This window comes from Hippocampus zosterae, chromosome 11 (assembly GCF_025434085.1).
Source record: "Hippocampus zosterae strain Florida chromosome 11, ASM2543408v3, whole genome shotgun sequence".
In the NCBI taxonomy this organism is placed as follows: Eukaryota; Metazoa; Chordata; class Actinopteri; order Syngnathiformes; family Syngnathidae; genus Hippocampus; species Hippocampus zosterae.
Genome location: NC_067461.1, coordinates 21,068,214 through 21,087,551, shown reverse-complemented (window position 1 = coordinate 21,087,551; position 19,338 = coordinate 21,068,214). Strand labels below are relative to the sequence as shown.

At 42.4% G+C, this 19,338-nt stretch overlaps 1 protein-coding gene across 2 annotated transcripts; it reads left to right on the top strand.

Moving 5' to 3' along the window:
• The first annotated feature begins 2,113 nt into the window (after positions 1-2,113).
• On the top strand, positions 2,114-8,515 carry kcnk18 (potassium channel, subfamily K, member 18). Of its 2 annotated transcripts, XM_052081111.1 has the most exons (5): positions 2,114-2,229; positions 2,400-2,468; positions 2,583-2,918; positions 3,064-3,210; positions 6,657-8,515. In XM_052081111.1, exons 2-5 carry the CDS (start codon positions 2,429-2,431, stop codon positions 7,496-7,498), a joined length of 1,365 nt encoding a protein of 454 aa, XP_051937071.1. In that variant the 5' UTR covers positions 2,114-2,229; positions 2,400-2,428; the 3' UTR covers positions 7,499-8,515. The 2 variants fall into 2 exon arrangements, with proteins under 2 accessions (XP_051937071.1, XP_051937073.1); XM_052081113.1 differs by lacking the exon at positions 2,400-2,468.
• Positions 8,516-19,338: the final 10,823 nt, after the last annotated feature.

Sequence of the window (19,338 nt, the reverse complement as noted above, 5' to 3'; positions counted from 1 at the left end):
AAAACTAAGCCTGAAGAAGGAGACTTAGAAATAGATTGCTTCAACCTTGCAAATACAACGTGGTATTTACAGAAAGCGGTCCTTGTTGTTATTGTGCACTTGCTTGCCACCTAAATATACATCTCCCACAGCACCTGTTGCCCTTGGTGCTTCCAACAAGGATTTTAATATTTGTGTTATGTTTAAAAAAATATCTAAATCCAGAGCCTGTTCTGACCTACATCAAACATAGTTTATAACCCTGCTACAGATATCATTGAGATTCTTAGACATCTTTCCTTTTTAGTTCCAAGGATATCAGAACATCTATTCTGAAAATAAGGAAAATATATGAATGTTTGATACTGTATAAAATTAACTCTTTCATGCACAAATAATGATAACCTACAGTACATCAGGAAGTGTTTTTATTAGTCTTTAGGCATGAAAAAAAACAATGGCAGTGGGTGGCAACACACATAAGGTCCATTGTGGTGGTTGATGCACATCTGTGACATTAAAATGAATTAATATATGAGAAAAAAACATTTGAATATCTGTCCATTCAAGTAACCACTGTCCCTAAAAGGGTTAACATCATAAAACAGTATCAAGAGATGGGCCAAATATGAAAATGTTACAGAATAAAGATCCATCCATTCATTGTCTGTAGTTTATTGAGGGTATAGGAAAGCTGAAATATCCATCTATTATCCAAACTACTTATCCTCATGAGGGTCGCAGAGTCGCAGGCGTGCTGGAGACTGTCCCAGCTGCCTTTGGGCAGCAGGCTGGGTACACCCTGAACTGGTTGCCAGCCAATCACAGGGCACATTACGGCAAACGAGTCATACTCACAAATACCCACAAATAAATAAATAGGGATAGTTTAGAGTGCTCAATTAACCTACCATGCATGTTTTTGGAATGCGGGAGGAAAACGGAGTACCCGGAGAACACCCATGGAGGTCCAGGGAGAACATGCAAACTCCACACAGGAATGCCGGAATCTTGATTCGAACCCTGAACCTCAGTACAGTGAGGCTGATTTGCTAACCACCATTCCCACCATGCGGCCCAAGCGAAAATCGAACTTTAAAAAAATGATATTTGCTATATTATAGGAAATGGAGTTTGCTTGTTCTCCCCGTGCTTACGCGGGTTTACTCCAGGTACTCCGGTTTCCTCCCACATTCCAAAAATATGCATAACAGGCTGATTGAACACTCTAAATTGTCCCTAGGTGTGAGTGTAAGTGCAGAAGGTTGTTTGCCTCTGTGTGCCCTGCGGTTGGCTGGCAACCAGTTCAGGGTGCACCCCGCCATTGCTCCAAGACAGCTGGGATAGCCTCCGGCATGCCCTGCAACCCTTGTGAAGATAAAGCAAATCAGAAAATGGATGGATAGATGGATGTTATGTAAAATGTGATTAGATAGATAGATAGATAGATAGATAGATAGATAGATAGATAGATAGATAGATAGATAGATAGATAGATAGATAGATAGATAGATAGATAGATAGATAGATAGATAGATAGATAGATAGATAGATAGATAGATAGATAGATAGATAGATAGATAGATAGATAGATAGATAGATACTGAAATGATGAGTCAACTCCTGTTTGAGTTAGCGATAGACTATGGCGCATACCGGCTTATACAGTACCATGGGCTCAGGGACGTGCGGTCAGGGGAGGCAGGTGAGGCAGAGCCTCACCTCTGAATGGTCATTGCATTGCGCAATCATCACAAACTGGGTTGATACATGCAACTGGCTCGTGCTGCTTGCCGTATATCTGCATGTCGCAAATATAATGTTGAGCCAATTGAATAAGCTACCCTTTTTGCTTTATATATTTGTAAATCTGACACTAAAGGAGTCATTTATAGCCCATGATGGGCTATAAAGTATAAACACGACATTTTGTTTTTTTAAATGGTATAGCACACATATACTGAGACAATGATGTAAATGTGATGTGTCACACAGTAGCTTTGAAGATCATTTTTTACTAAGCGTTCACACTGATGTCACCTCTTTGCAGCACACTGACAATAATATGATGACATCTTCTTGCAAATTAGCTTAGCTGCTCTCACATTTGCAAAATGTCTACATTTTCTTTCTTTTTTTTTTTTTTTTGGTTCGTTCACATGATTACACGTAAGAGCTGATTTGGCAGAGGGGACGTGCATGAATGGCCAAAGAAGAACCCATTAGATGTTGGTGCTCACCCTGAAAAAGGTGCTTCTATAATACTTTCTTTTGATTACATGACAAGCTAGAGCATGATGTGGCATTTACCATACTTTCTCAATGAATATTGTAAATCTGAATCAAATTGTGGATATCTATGAATGTCTCCAATGCTGGGATAGTTTAACACTTTATTCTCATATACTTTGTATTTTTAGCTGAGCTTGATTTCCAAAGTGGTCCAACCATGTCGGTCATAACTGCACCGCAGGCAGCAATACAATTAGGTAGTGTATATGGTGGACCGCCCGTGGGGGCGTCAGGGTCGTCTTTGTGATCTGCATGTACAATGATGTGGTGTGTGTGTGTGTGTGTGTGTGTGTGTGTGTGTGCGCACGCAGAGCCAGAGCGCATTTGTGAAGCATCAAGACAAGACGAGTGCTTCCCGCACCAACTGTCGGAGCCCTGCAACGGCGGAAGAAGGAGAGGACAATTGAGGAGCGAGAAAATGGGATCTACGCCAGACAAGCAAGCAATGAGCCCCATCGGCAAGTTCCAGGCGAGCTCGGTGTGGTTTTGGAAGCTCCTTCCTCACGTCATGCTGTGCGTGTCTCTGGTCGGCTATGCGGCGCTGGGCGCACTTTTGTTCCAATACATTGAAGGGAGAGCACCCCGTTCCAAACAGGAATACCATGGCTTCTTGGGACACATTATTCGGCATGTCCAGAATCTCACCAGTACGTTTGACAAATAATTCTGGAATGGCATTCGAGTGTGCCTTCTTTTGCATGTTAACTAACTTTTCCTGTTCATATCAAGACTTTGCACATTAGGTTATCCCCCACAACCAAGTAACGCTCACAACTTTTATTTTAACTGTAGATAACTCATCGTACACCCACCAAAACATAGTGGACGAAGTGGAGCATAAAATGAGCGATGGCTTTAAGACCATATGGCTCCAACAACCTGACAGCTGGACCTTCTTTGGGTCCATGTTCTTCGTGTGCACAGTCTTCACGACTGTTGGTGAGTTCACAGTGATTCCCTCACAAATGAATAAGCATTCATTAACCAGCCCAATATGACCAGTTATGAATGTATGGTCAAAGACAACTACGGTATATCTCATTTGCTAACCTCCCACATTGTTAACAATGCAGTTTGCACATGTACAATAGAAGTTGGCCAACAATATATATCGCATGCATTGGGTGGCATCCGCAAATCTCCAAGATCCACATTTTTTCACGAGACCCCAAAAGCATTATGTTTGGTCTACTGTTAATATAGCAGCATGAAAGACCGCACACCATTTTAAACACTTTAGATTGCTCAATAATTTATTATTAAAAAAATAAAAAGAACATCCTCTCCTATGGACTGATCAATAGTGTGTCAGCAGAGGTGTAGGGTTCGATTCCATCGCCAGCTGTCCTGTGTTGAGTTTGCATGTTCTCCCCGTGCCTGTGTGAGTTTTCTCAGGGTACTCCGGTATCCTCTCACATTCCCAAAACGTGCATGGCAGGTTAATGTTAATGGGATACTCGAAATTGTCCCTCGGTGTGAGTGTGAGGGCAAATGATTGTTCGTCTCTGTGTGCCCTGCGATTGGCTGGCAACCAGTTCAGGGTGTCCCCCTCCTACTGCCTGAAGAAACTTGTGAGGATAAAGCGGATCAGGAAATGGATGGCTGGATGGACAATAAGCGTTTTTGTCATGAAGGTCTAGTAATCGCCCATGGCAAGGAAACCTTTAAGCTCATCATATTCAAAATAATGGGGCCAATCCTTTTAATATTTGCAGCGGGCAATTGAAGTTGACATATGTACAGATGTTCACGTAAACTTTGAAGATTGATTGCAGTTTTATGATATAATGTGACATGAAGCTTGTTTACATGAAGTATTCCGGTCATGTGGTTACCATGCAATCTGAAGTGGTAGCTTTGGCTGGCTCATATGTCTGCTTTCAGCTACAGAAAGCTGTGTCCAACCTCTTTATGACCGACATTATGAATGTTTAGGTATTGGTACACTTCAGAGCTTTTGAGATTGCTCATTGTGCTGTTTGATTGAAATAAACGATCAGAAATACTCACTAGGAAAAAACTAAGGATTGCGGTGGTCTATGAACCATCTTAAACACTGCCAGAAGTTCAGAAACATCTGGCAGCAGTTGCCTTTAAATACTGAGAAACACAACGAAATCCAAGTGATGAAACCAGAGGTGAATACTAATCCAGGTTCGGAAAGGCTTTGAGTTAGTTATTGATACAAATGTCATTTTATGACTGAAATTAATTTAAGAAGCAATGCATCCTGTGTGAGACTATCCGCAAGGATTAGATACGGTAAATAATAGTGCACACACTTGTCGGAAAAATGAAAATGCAATGCTCTTCGACCAAGCTATGACCCCCCCCCCTCCCCCGCCCCCCCTTGCCCCAAAAAATTGTAACCAGTAGCTCTCATAAATGAGAGATGAGACACAGCTGCTTTTGGATGATCGGAATAGCTGAGAAGAGACAGAGAGACAGATGGTCTCCACAGTATGACAAGCCTAATCAAGGCAATAGGAGGGATGGCTTTTTCAGTAAATGTTGTCATGTAGAGCCAATTGAATATTCATGTCAATATTCTATATGGGGAGTGCCATATTTGTGTTTGTATCACAATAGTGTATTTGCAATTAGCAGTCTTTGTCCTGATGCGAGCAAGACAGAAGATTCAAAGGAATGACATTGCATAAAGATCAACAAAAACAGCAAACCTAATTCACTGACTCTAACAAAATAATGAAGAGAAAGTACAAACATTTAACAATCACTCATTATTGACAGTCATTATTGACTCAATTGACTAAATGTGCCAATCTTTGGATTATTGTTATATAGTTTGCAGTTGTATAAACCAACAGAGCTGCATACAGCAAGCTGTTTCTCAATTGGCAAATAAAGCAACATGATGGGAGGCGCGCGGGCATTAAAATATACTTTATTGTGAAAGAAAAATAACTAAAATGCACTCAATCAAAAAGTATTCTCTCTGAACTGGTGTGTAATGTTAAGGTTGCTCTTGTATGTGTGCTCACTAGATTGAGAGGGTGCACTTCCAGTTAGGGAGTATAAATCTCCATCAAAAATAATAATAATAATAAATAATAGATCCTGTACTTGGGCCTTTGGATGCTAATCCGGATGTCCAAAGTTGATACCCGGGGCCACAGCCTCATTTACCGCCCCACCCTGAATCCCCCACTCCTCCAACTCTGCACACCCTAAGTCTGCTAATGGCTAATGGCCCGTAACTCTAACAGGAGAGGAGAATGCTTTTACATGCCACAAAAGGAGAGCTTGTTAGGGGTTAATGGCACATTTTCCTGTTGTGTGGTTGTCTTTCGCATAATTTAGCTCTTAACAAGCAACATCATGAGGTCAAAGACACAACGCACAACATTTCAGTACACTGTTTAGTATATAAGTATATAATTGACTCGGTATGAAAATGAGTGTTTGAAATCACTTTATTGGAATCTTGAAGTCAGCATTTCTCAAATGATGATTCACTTTATCAGAGTGCTCAAGAGGAAACATGCGGAAAAGGAAGTTGCTGGAGGCATTCGACATACAGAGCATCCTCATATGCTGCATCTCAATGTGGTATGCAGGCTATACAGCTGTGGATAAAAAGGGCCTGAACAAAATCAGTGACTCTACAGAACAAATCATTACCCACTCCTTTGCCCCATTCTTCATCGCCATTTTAGTTCAACTCAGCACTGCACAAAAACATAATGAAGGGCCCCTTCCGCCTTGACATCACCTTTGGAGCTGTTTGCAACACACAACACCTGCCCTAGTGTGTGTGTGTGTGTGTGTGTGTGTGTGTGTGTGTGTGTGTGTGTGTGTGTGTATGTATGTATATGTATATATACATATATATGTATATATATATATATATATAGAGAGAGAGAGAGAGAGAGAGAGATTGAGAGAGAAAGAGAGAGAGAGAGAGAGAGAGAGACACACGCTGACAAGGGTCAGTCAATGAATAAGGTAAATTCTTCCATATGATAACTTCTAATACATATCGAAGCTTATTTTTTTATTTTTCATCATGGTCTCCCAGCAGTGTCACATACTTTTCCCATCTACGCACAAGCTTCCATGTACCCTCATCGTAATAATCTTTGGACTGATATCTCAGCCAGTCGCTCACAACACTTTTTACTTCATCGTTACTTTCAATACTTCATACCTGTCGTGAATGATTTTTCAGGGACCAAACAGGGGAAAGTCGGAGGGACAAGGTCTGGGCTGTAAAGGGCATGGGGGAGCAGTTCCCAGCCCAGCTCGTTGATGTTCAGCTGTATGAGGCCTTGAATTGTCAAAATGCAAGATGACTCCTTCTGACTGTGTTCTTGTGAAGTGCATTTAACACTGATTGTGTTTATTTTGTTCCATGTGCTTTGCAGGGTATGGGGCCATCTATCCAGTCACCCTACCTGGTAAGGTGTCGTGTGTCTTGTACGCTATGGTGGGCATTCCGCTCATGCTTTTAGTCATGCTTGATATTGGAGATTTCCTTGCTAAGCTGCTGACCAAAGCATATGTTCATGCTCACGCCTTTTTCAAAGTCCTGCACTCACACAGTTGGTCCAAGCTCAGGACTCACAAGAAAGCAAGGAAGTCGAACCATCGGACATTGGAGGATGGTACCACTGTTTTCAGCCATGATATTGCGCTTCACGAACGACTCACCATCCGGAAAGCGTTGCAAAGTCATGTGAATGTGAAGTCCAATTCAATGCAGTTCCAAAAAAATCGAGAAATCTTTGAGAAGATTCTTGTCAAAGAGAAGCTCCAGCGAAAGGGACCCCTGCTCAGGAGCCTATCCTGCCCAGAACTGAATCGAATGGCGCCATTGTCCAAAGGATTGGCCATTTGGGACTTGACAGAAATAGGAGATACGATGGAAACGCTAAATGTACCATTTATGCTTATTCTTTTCATCGTGTTTACTTACATTTTTCTTGGAGGTTTGATTCTGCCAGTGTGGGAGACAGAAATGAAGGGATTTGACCCTTACTACTTCTGTTTTATTACACTCACCACTATTGGTTTTGGAGACATTGTCCCTCATCATCCCAATTTTTTCATGCTTACTTCACTCTTCACTATTTCTGGCATGGCCATCATGTCCATGGCATTTAAACTGAGCCAGACACGGCTTGTAAACTTCTACCGCCACTGCATTAAGTCAATAAGCATTGGAAACAGTAATGAAGATAAGAACTACGTCGCAAGGGTTCGCTGATGTTTAAATGGATCACAATATCTGGAAGTACCAGAGTCTGCTTTCGGATGCCAATTTATTTAGAAGCATGAGCAAAGTGACCCCCCGCCCCCTCCGAAAAGTATGCATGTATCACGTTGGGGCATACAGCAAGTACGCAATGTGATATTCAAGTACCTCTTGATACAGTATCTGACATGTTTTGTGTGTTTGCCTGCCGGTGATGAGGTTCTGTTTCTACAATCCTTTTGGCGGGCTGGTGGGCTGAGCTTTCTTGAAGCAACTGGTAGCATTTGCCTCGTATGGTATTTAGATGTGTGCCTTACTGGCTGCGTTGCTTGTTGCTATAGCTCTTGTTTAGTCTTGCTCGTTACTTGTTGGATCTCATCTCATCATACTTATACTTTGCTTTTGGTATTAGTATGCACCTGTGTGATTTTTCAGTGTCATGTCGGTAAGAGTTCATTTTTTTTTTTTATTTAAGCCTGTACCTTCCGCCCACTGCAGCTCCATCCACTTTTGTTTTGTACTTGCAATTATTTTTTTACCATCATTGTTTTTCATTTTCGTTACTTAGATTGTTCTGCTTTTCACTCTTTTGGTTCAATACAACCCATGTAATTGTTGCCCCTTTGTGTCTGCAGTGATCTATCCTTTGATCATTTGCCAATTCTAACAATACTCCAGCCAATGACCTCACAAATGCTAAACAATTACATAAGGATATCTCTAGCTCACGAGTCAATGCAACCCCTCGATTCACAAATTCATGGATGCTGCAACTTTGTTGGATTTGCAAGTTGAGGCTATAAGCTATGGCAATAAGCAACTGCTGTCCAGGTATTCTTCCTTGCCCACGTTTATTGTGGAAGTGTGGCAGTTTTTGATCACCCAAATAAACGCAAATAATTAATCAGCTTCTTGAGTTTTCACCAGAGAAGCCTTCAGTAGCTGAATGCTCCAGTTTGTTCGTTTGATAACAGCTCTTTGGAGCAACTTTCAGCCAGGATTAAATCCAGAAATAAAAGTTGAACTGATTGCTTGAGATGATACTTGAGAAGCTGATAAATGTCACTGTTTGTTTCGATACTGTAACTGTTTTGTTAATATGAATGGGATCAATCAGTGGATTTCCTGAGTGCATCTTCAGAAGCATGTATGACTGTATGACCTATACTCCTGTGATCAACCCTGGACCCCATAACATTCACGTCTTCGTACCCGAGTCGGCCTTCAATGACAGTGGAGGAAGCCTTTCCAGCTCGGCAGAGGACGGCTTACCACACAAGAATGCACAAGGCAGAGGAGGTCACAATCTTGTCACTATCGCATATGTCTGGATCATCACAGACAATGAGAACCATGACTCCTTTGGCTACCAATGATACAATGGCACAATCTTCCCTGCATTACGCCACTAATCACTGGTAAGTCGCCACAATCTTGAGTACTCCAAATATCATTCAGCATCATCTCAATGTGTGAATCAATCTTCAGGGAAGTGGTTCTTAACCTTGTTCGAGGTACTAAACCCAACCAGTTCATATGCATATTCACCGAACCCTTCATTGGCGAAAAACAAAAATGTGACTTTTTACAAATTCAGGACATAAAAAATGCATTTGTTAAAAACGACAGTCACGTTGACTATTGAGCGAACTAATTTTCCTGCAGCACTGATTGGACAAGCAATGTAATGTGATCTCCTGCAGCCAGTGATGGCCAAGCAGGCATGTCATAACTAATTGACATGTTGAGTTGGATATGTCTTAACCTCCATGGCAAAGGCTCTGTCGAACCTGAGACCGATTCACGGAACCTCTAGGGTTCGATTGAACCCAGGTTAAGAACCACTGCTTGAGGTTACGGACTTTTGTTAACCGGGAGTTTTTTTCACAATTTGAAGACCAGAATAGAAAACTACCTAGGTAGACTCAAGAGATGACTGATTTGTGGAATTTTCCATGATAAAGGCCCCTTCAATGTCTGCTTATTAAGCCCAAGAAACTAGTTTTACTCTAAAGGCTGATTCTCATGTTTTAAAATTATTGGGTAAACACTTTAGACAAGACTAGGGATGGATACTAAAGTCGGTACTTTTTGTGATACGAGAGAGAGAGAGAGAGAGAGAGAATTTCTCCTCATTAGTAAATGGTTGTATCATCCATTCCGCACAAAATAGCTGCCTGAATAGTCAGTAACACAGACTGACCAAATGAGAAAATTCCTGCCGCTTTAGGTTAGTCATTCTGGGTGTGGCTAGGTCTACCAAAAGCACTTTATTTGCTGATTTTTAAATGGGGCTGAAATAGTACCTACCAGGAATTGAACAGAATGTCGAGGCGGCCCAAACTGTCATCATTGCTGGGTTATACTAGTCGCTTGGCGAATGACACCCTCATCATCATTATTGCTTCTGCTCTTGTCTAAAGTTGTATGGCGGCCCTGTTATCTCCGATGAACGGTATCCTCCCTCACATCCATTGGTGCCGGAACGGTCAACTGATCATCATTTGGTAGTGTCTTAGATCTGACCTAAAGTTATTGTAGAATCGCTGTCAGAAGATGATTTTACTCCCACCCCTGTCAAAATCTGACCCACATCCAAAGGGAGGTGTGAGACATTGAATTGACAATGTACCTTGCCTCCATTGACAAGGCGATCACCCAAAGCTCTAGCAATAAGATGGTCGGGGCCTACTGTGGGGCAACGCCCAAACCCATTGGCGGACACCAGCAGTAAGAGGTATTGTCCAGCTGAAGGAGTCCTATCGGGCCTTTTTGGCCTTTGGCCCTCTGAAGGAATTCGGTGAGACCGTGGGAAAAAACATCCAGACGTCTTGGAGGAAATTTGGGTCCACCATTTGGCATCTCAGGAGGGGGATACAGTACACCATTATAACTATAGTGGAGATGGGGTGCTGCTGACTTCAACTGGGAACATTGTGACACGGGCTCTCCTACCTCTGGGCTTTAAGTCACAGTTGTGGGGCTGTTCGAGTTGGCACGCCTCCACAAAATCGTGTGGAAAATGAGGACAGTGCCTTTAGATTGGCAGACAGTCAAGTCAAGTCAACAGTATTTATAGAGCACTTTCAAACAGCCATCGCTGCATACAAAGTGCTGTACATGGAGCGATTTAACATACACAATAAACAGACGAATCGGTAATAAAGGCGGTAGAAAGCACCAAGCAGTAAAATCAAGAACAAATCGAAGTCATGCTGAGTCGAGCGCCAAAGAATACAAGTGAGTTTTGAGGAGGGCTTTAAAGATGGGCAGCGAGGAGGCTTGCCGAATGTTCAGTGGGAGGTCATTCCAGAGAGAGGGACCAGCAATAGAAAAGGCTCGATCCCCTCTGAGCCTCAGTTTAGTTCTTGGTACTTCTAACAAAGACTGGTCCACAGACCTGAGCCGGACAGGTGTGTAGGGGCGGATGAGCTCAGAAAGGTAAGGTGGCGCGAGATTATTCAGAGATTTGAAAACGAAGAGGAGGATCTTGAAAATAACTCTAAAATAAATGGGGAGCCAGTGAAGGGTTGCCAGAGTAGGAGTTATATGCTCCCTCTTACGAGTACCAGTCAAGAGGCGAGCAGCGGCATTCTGGACCAGCTGAAGGTGCTTAATGGAGGACTGGCTGACTCCAAAGTACAGGGCATTGCAGGGGTGGTGATTGCCCCTCTTGGTGGCAGAGGGTGTGTTACAACTAAAGGGGGTCCATTGGGAAGTCAAATCTCAGATTTCCAAGGAGCAGTGCAGTTATCGTCCTGGCCATGGAACAGTGGACCAGGTTTACACCCGCAGCAGGGTCCTCGAGGGTGCATGGGAGTTTGCCCAGCCAGTCAACATGTATTTTGTGGACTTGGAGAAAGTGTTGACCGTTTCCCTCTGGAGGTTCTGTGGTCGGTGCGTATGGGTTACTGATATGGGCTGTTCGGTCCTGGAATCAATGATATCAGAGTTTGGGCCGCATTACCGCTAGCAAGTTGGAGTAAATTTGATTGCCCATTATGGACAAAATGTACAAATTCAGCCAAGGCATACGATATCTGATTTTTGCAGACGGCATGGTACTGTTGTCCCCAGCAAGCCATGATCTCCAACTCACACTGGAGCAGTTCGCAGCTGAGTGTGAAGGGGTTGGGATGAAAATAAGCACCACACAATCTGAGACCATGGTCCTCAGTCAGAAAAAGGGGGTGTGCCCTCTTCAGGTCGGGGTAAGATCGTAGCCCAGGAAGAAGAGTACAAGCATCTTGGGGTCTTGTGCCCGATTGAGGGAAAGATGACAGTCAGATCATGGAAGCATCTGCTGTGACATGAACTCTGGATCAATATGTCGTGGTGAAGAGGGAGCTGAGCCGAAAAGCGAAGCTCTCAATTTACTAGTCGATTATGTTCCTCCCATCATCTATGGTCATTGGCTGTGGGTCAAGACCGAAAGAACAAGATCACATGTTCAAGCAGCTGAAATTATTTTCCTCTGAAGGGTCTCTGGTCTATTCCTTCAGGACAGGGTGAGAAGCTCATTCAGCCGAGAGAGTTTCAGAGTAGAACCACTGCTGGTCCACATCGAGAGGAGCCCCAGCTGAGGTGGCTTGAGCATCTACTTATGGTGCATTAAGGATGACTCCCAGGTGAGGTGTTCCAGGAATGTCTCAATGGGAGGAAGCCTCGGGGACAACGCTGGACACACTAGGGAAGACTCTTTCAGCTGGATTGGAAACGCCTTGGTATTCCCTCGGAAGAGCTTGATGAAGTGGCTGGGGAGAAAAAGTCTGGGCTTCCCTGCCCCCCCGAGATCCGATCTCGAATGAGTGGAAATAGTGCATTGATGAATGGTTTGACCAGCTCTGCTTCGTGTATCTTGACAACAGTATTATTTTTCCTGCAATATTCAGGAACACCAACACCAGATTCTTCTTGTGCTTAAGTACCTTCTTGAAAACAGATTCTTTATTCAAGCAGAAAAAGTTTCATTTCATATCTATTCAATTCCACGACCAGGGGTCAGGTTTAAAAGATCCACTCAAAATCCATCTTGTGGTCAGTTGGCTCACTCCGCCATCAAGTGACAATTTGCAGAGGTTCCTGAGTGACATCCAATTTCTACAGGTGTTTTATCTGTAATAGCGGCAACAAAGTTGAACCCACACATAGGCTTACATCTATCAAGTTTTTTTTAAATCCCACAAGTCAAAATGGGGTTTGTGCATCTAAAACAGCCCTTTACTGTTTTATCTGTTCTTCATCCTAACCTTGAATTGCCTTCCATTGTACAGGTGGATGCTTCAGATTCAGGAGTCGGTGCTATTCTGTCCCAGCGCACTTCCCTCAACCAGAAGCTTCATCCGTGCACCTTATTTCATTGCCTGGTGGGTTGGCAGTCCTCAGGAACAATGAAGTTGTTGTCAGTTGCCATTCATCATAATATTGTAATATTGCATACCTTTTGGCAGTCATGGCACCTTATTGTACCAAAATAGCAAATCATCAATGCTGAGAATCATTGAATGAGGAGTAAGTGTCCATTTTAGGCTATTTTATAGGACTTCCTTCAAAGGGGTTGAAAGACTGCATAATTGTTTGAATTGGTCGCAACTCTTCCTCAGTTAAACATGTTTTGAAAAACACTCAAATTATTGCAAGAAATGAAGTACAGTATGTACTTGTAACCAGAGGTGGGCAATTTTCACACATTTGTCAGTCCGTCATTCATCATCCGTCAGTGGCCTGGGCACCCCTCCGTCATAGTCAGTCCGTCATATTTATTTCAAGCTAAACCAAACGGTACTCATCAGTCGGTCAATCCATAATGTTATTTATCACTTATGTCAGTGAATTTGACCGGTCATTCACTGCGCCTATTATCATCCCCCCACTGCCCCAATCCCCCCCAAAAACCCACATCATTGCATAATAGATGAAAAATCCGGTGATTAAAATGGTAAATGGAGGCCACTATCTATCAGTGTATCGACATCATACGGTTCCTGCCTAAAGAGCTTCTCCTATACATTACACATACACTTATTTGGCAATCAATTTCATTGGTGACTGCCTGCAGTTATTTTTAACCCCTAAAATGCAAAAAGGTTTGGATTTATGTTTCATAAATTATAGTTTAAAATGGCTTATCTAAACCAGAATTCAGCTGTGCATTGTGACCAAGGGTAAAATCCAATGCAAGTAGCTCGCACATCCACTCTTTTTCTATAAATGATTGTTATGTTGTGTGCTTCTGCTTCTTCTTCTTGACCCATTGGTGGATGACAGCGCTTTGGTGTATAATGCCACCTACTATGCAGGAAGCGCAAATAATTTCCAATCTGCAGTAAACCCTCGCTTTAACGCAGTTTCACTGCACTTTGCTGTTTCACTTTTTTTTCAGTGCGTTTTTTTTACAGTGCATTGTGTTCTACATCTTGAGTGGCAAAGGGACTGGAGACCAATGTCAACAGTCTGTGTGCCTAGTCTCTGTACAGCTTACCAAATTTACGTTTGCAACAAAAACATGTTTTGATCTTGGGTTTGTTTCTACAGTGCAGTATTGTATAGTAATTGTAAAAATAAAGCTGACCGTAACTCTCGTAATTCTAAGTTCCGGTAACATTAAAATAACGGATCTTTCTGCATGATGGTAAAGACTCAACACTTATTGGGGTTATTGTGCCCCCTGCTGTTATATTTGAAGTTCCCATTGAGTTGCAGGACGTGGTTATCATTGGGCGTGAGGTCAGTCTAAAGAAAGAGATGAAAGCATGAGATGCGTACAGCAAGAGCTTTGATTTCTTCTAATTACTCTAAATTGTAGTTGTGAGTGTGAGTGCGAATGGTTGTTCGTTTCTGTGTGCCCTGCGATTGGCTGGCAACCGATTCAGGGTGTCCCCCGCCTACTGCCCAAAGACAGCTGGGATAGGCTCCAGCACCCCCCGCGACCCTAGTGAGGATCAAGCGGCTCGGAAGATGAATGAATGAATGAATATTCCTGAATTCCTGTTTAGAAGGTGAAATGGTATGTGGCAATGACAAATGTGTGTTTTATGCTGTTGAGATGCATTTAGGTCTGCTGTATATTGTGTAATTGTATATTTTTGTCAGTTTTTCACCCCAAAATAGTTTTCATCAGCGATGTACATCTGGACAATAAAGGCTGTTGTATATTGGTTGACTCATCAAGTCTTTCGAAACTTGGAAGAAAACCTTAGGAACACAATTCATGGATTTCGCCCATCGCGGGTTCTTTTTGGAACGTAACCCCCGCGATGAATGAGGGTTCACTGTCGTCAGTGGAAGCAAACCTGCTCGTGTTCAATTCAGCCCCGTGAACAAACACACGGGATGTTCTTGAATCAAAATTATTTCACCAAGATGTAAGAGAAAACCACAACCATAAAGGTTTATCCATCCATCCATTGCCTAATCCATTTATTCTCACAACTGCGAGTGTGCTGGATCCCATCCCATCCATCTTCAGGCAGTGGGCGGGGTACACCCTGAACTGGTGGTAAATCACCATAAAGGTTTATATGCAAATAAATATACATAAATATGAGACGTACCTAAGTGAAGTGACACCATCTGATCCTGCCTCCTTAGCCAATCACAACCGGCCATCCACGTCCTCGCAGAGATCCTGTTGAAAACAAGAATACTCACTCTCACACAATTATTATCAATGCAGTCCTTTCGAAGAAACCCCTGCAAACAAACTCAGTGTTTTTCAGCCGTCAAAAATGGACGTCCATCAGTGACGGACGGACTAAGTGGTACTTTATCCGGTTCGTGACGATTACATTGACGAAGACCCAGTGCTTACTTAGTCCTTCAATTTTATTCTGGTTTCCTATCATTCATCAATTGCTACCATAACGGGTTCCGTCAGTGACGGACTGACAGACTTGTCAGTACTGTACTGACAAAATGCTCACCTCTGACAGTAAGTGCAGAAAAGGTACAATACTTACATTAAATCAAAGTTAGAGTGTCAAATGCTTTTAAGACATACAAATTGGTTTGCATGACTTTACAAAGCAGTGCTGTTTTTGCCTGATATAAAAAAGGTAAGGCTTTTCAAAGGAGTAAGTCCCTCTTCACCTGAAGCCTCAGCTGCTATATCGGGAATATCCCAAGAACACATTAGAAGTGATTTTAATAAAAGGGATAAATATCAATTGAATTACACAGAGCAACCAAAAGTAGTGGAGTCAACCAAACATCTGATGTCTATGCTCATGGATATTGACATTCATCCAGGTCATTCTGATATCTTTTGTTTGAAATGGAATATATCTAAGAAGGTAGAACTCTGCACAGTAAATTTGCATATTTTCTTTCCACAAAGGTTATTTAATTCTCAAATCATGATAAAATTGATTAATTGTTTTCTTTTTTTTTTTAACTCTGCTATTATTTATTTGGAAGCCAACTCCAGCTCTTTCTTTTGGTTATCATGTTTGGTGCCTTTGAGCCTTTGCCAATTACTATCAAAACGTAAATTTAACATCAAGATACTGAAAAGAGCTGAACAGAAACCAATGAAATAATGTGGTGCAGCAAGTATTGTATAATCTCATATTAGAGGGTTTATCTTGTAGCATTACCCCCCCCCCCCCCCCCCCACACACACACACACACGGAAGTTCAAGCATTATTACTTTGTTTTTTAATTGTTTCTCTGTGTGACCTTTGGTCGCACGCGCTGGAGGCCTCTCCATCTCAAAATCCTGGGCAGAGTTTCGACAGTACGTACCTGGTCGTGGGTGCTCCTGTGCGCGCTCCAGCACAGGAGCACATCCCAGCTAACTGTCGGCGAGAGGCGGGGTCCACCCTGAACTGGTCATCAGCCAATCACAGGGCACAAATAGACAATTCACATCCAGGACAGTTTGCAGTTCTCAGTCCCCGTGCATATTTTTGAAATGTGGGAGGAAACGAGTCCAGTTTGGGGAGACAATGGAAACTCCACACAGGAAGGCCGGAGCCTGGATATGAAACCACGAACCTTAGAACTGTGTAAAGGACGTGCGAACCATCCATCCACCGTGCCACCTTATTTTTTAACAATATCTTATGTACCATTTTATTTATAATCTGCTTCATTTGATATACAGTCTGTACTCTCTGCTCTGTTTGAATTTCTGTGAAGACGCTGACTGCATTTGGTTGTCTGTACTCTGTGCATTGATATATATTATAACAACATTAAATCGAATATGGCACTGCGTTTCATATTTCATTGAATCGGATATGGCGCTACGTGTCATATGTCCAGTTGAACAACAGGTAGCAGGATCCAGCAGTCATCTCCTTCCCCACCCCTCTCATGAGAAATCCTGATCGGCCGTGAGAAAAGTTAACAGGACTCGAATACAGAGAAAAAAATGGCCAAAATCCCACGGCGCAGTGGTTTCGGGCCAAAGGAGCTGCCAATAACGGTGTAAATGTAGCCTTGGATGGTTATCACTGTTGGCCTTTTCCCACCCTCTCCATCCATCCATTTTCTAATCCGTTTATCCTCGCGAGGATTGCGGGCATGATGGAGCCTATCCCAGCTGTCTTCAAGCAGTTAGCGGGGTACACCCTGAACTGGTTGCCAGACAATCGCAGGGCACACATACACAAACAACCATCCGCAACCCCACGTTGCTAACCAGTTGCCCACTGTTCCACCCTGCCACCCTTTCATGGTAGCTTTATTTAAAAGAAGAGCTGACTGCAGCTCCTCAGAGAACTTGCAGATTGTTCATTGTACACCTGTTGACCTTTCATTCTTCAAGTGATAATAGCCGAACCAAGTGTGGTGATTTCTTCATGTATTGAATTACCATAGAGGACTTTTTCATAACAATGACAATCTTGAGGCTGAATTTTGAATTTACTTTTTACGTTTTCCCAAGCAGTCCCAAGAAAAAGAAACGACACTCACCGCTAAAAATGATATGTGCAACCTGGCATCACCACAGTACGTAGCAATTACAAAAAGTGCTTTTTGGGAGGAAGCTGATCAAGTCCTTATGTTGAAGGTCCTTTTATACCACATTTCTGTTTTCTCCGAAGTGGTGATGAGCATGTAATTGGGATGAATGTGATGAACTGCATTAGAATGAGCACCTTTTCGAGACCAGTTGCAGTGACATCCGTTTAACACGCGATGGCAGTGCAATAACAGGAAAGACAAGTGAGATCACAACGTCTAAAAATGAAGTCTTTAAATTTGTCATTCATATTGTTTGGTGCTGGGGACGTACAATTTAATTATTCAAGCAAATGATTGTCGCTGTGATTTAGGAGCATTAATTCAAGCGTGGTAATGATGATATGACACGTGAGGTGGAACTAAAATTTCAGAGTGCGTTGACGTGTAAATGCTATTTTATGAGAATACTGCAAAGCTTCTCAACCTGGCAAGGTGGAGTACCGCACTGCTTGAGTCAGGCTGTGTACTTAATTGTATTGATCAGAAACTGAAGGAAATCCGTCCTATGCTGTCCAGTTATGATGGGGTGAATGACACGTGCAGTTAGGTTCAGAAATAGTTTTGACATAAACACAGTGGAGTTTAAATAAAATGGTTACATTTGGCCGACAGGCCCCGCAAAAAATAACCTCATTCACCATTTTCAAACTGCCTTGACCACATTTTCTGCAGTGTATCTACATTTTCGAGGGCTCAAAGATATTTGGAAAATCAGAAAAAATATGTATTCATGATGTCAAATCATTTTAAATGTGTAATCCTGGAGACCATAACACCTGGTCACTGACATGAATTACGATATAAATCACAGATGGGCAAAAACATTCATTTTATACAACTGAAATAAAAGTATCTGAGACATTAGATGGGGAACAAAAAGCATATATATGAATGCAGGGCATATGTCCACGTGGGATGAAATTAAAGTCAAATGGAAAGACGACGGCTGTTACTCAAAACAACTTTGCAGATTCACGGACAATGTCAGTCGTCTTCCGAACACTCTGGGAGTGCATATTGGGCTTTTGATGACGTACATTAACTACATTTCAGATGTGATGCGTGCGTGTGCCCGTGCGGATGAGCGTTCATACTGCAGACGCATAGCGTAGATATTCGATTATATCCGCAAACGAAAGAGCCCGGGTTGGATTTGAAAGAAAATAACTCGCAATTGTACTACTGAACATAAGATGAAATCAAAAGACTTGTCGCATATGTAGGGCGACGAGGTCGGACTTTTCAGAAATTAAGCTGCAGTGTGAACATACTAGGCTGTGTCAGCCAATCAGTTCTTCCTGTTCACTTGACTCTTCCACAGCTGTGTCTCTCGTCATGTGATGAGTTGTAGTCCCTGTTTTTTGTTTACTTCCCGGTGATGCTTATACTTTGTAGATGTGTCGTAATGCTGCATTCATTGAATGCGGGAAGACGGACTTTTGCGATCTCCGACCTGGAAAAGTGCAGTGCAAAGCGCCTTTGAACTGTGTGGTCCAAGTTACGAAGTCGGTTAAAAAAAGGGCCCCTCTATTTAGCTATTCGATACACCTTAACGCAATATGACGTGATCTGTATTGACTGTGTGAAGATATAAGATATGAAAACCTTTATTTGTCTCACAACGGAGAAATTCCCAATTTACAGCAACAAAAATATAATAGGGAGAAAGTAGAAGACAAAAAGTATAGAAAGAAACATAAAATAAGAAAACCTTTATTAGTCTTGCAATGGAGAAATTCCTGATTCACAGCAGCAAAGTTATGAAAGGAAGAAGTAGAACCACAAAATATAGGCGCTGCTGAAAAGGCAACCACTCACACGGCGCCATTTTGAAGTGAAAATAACAAAAATAACAACACAATACATAGGACACAGACAGTCG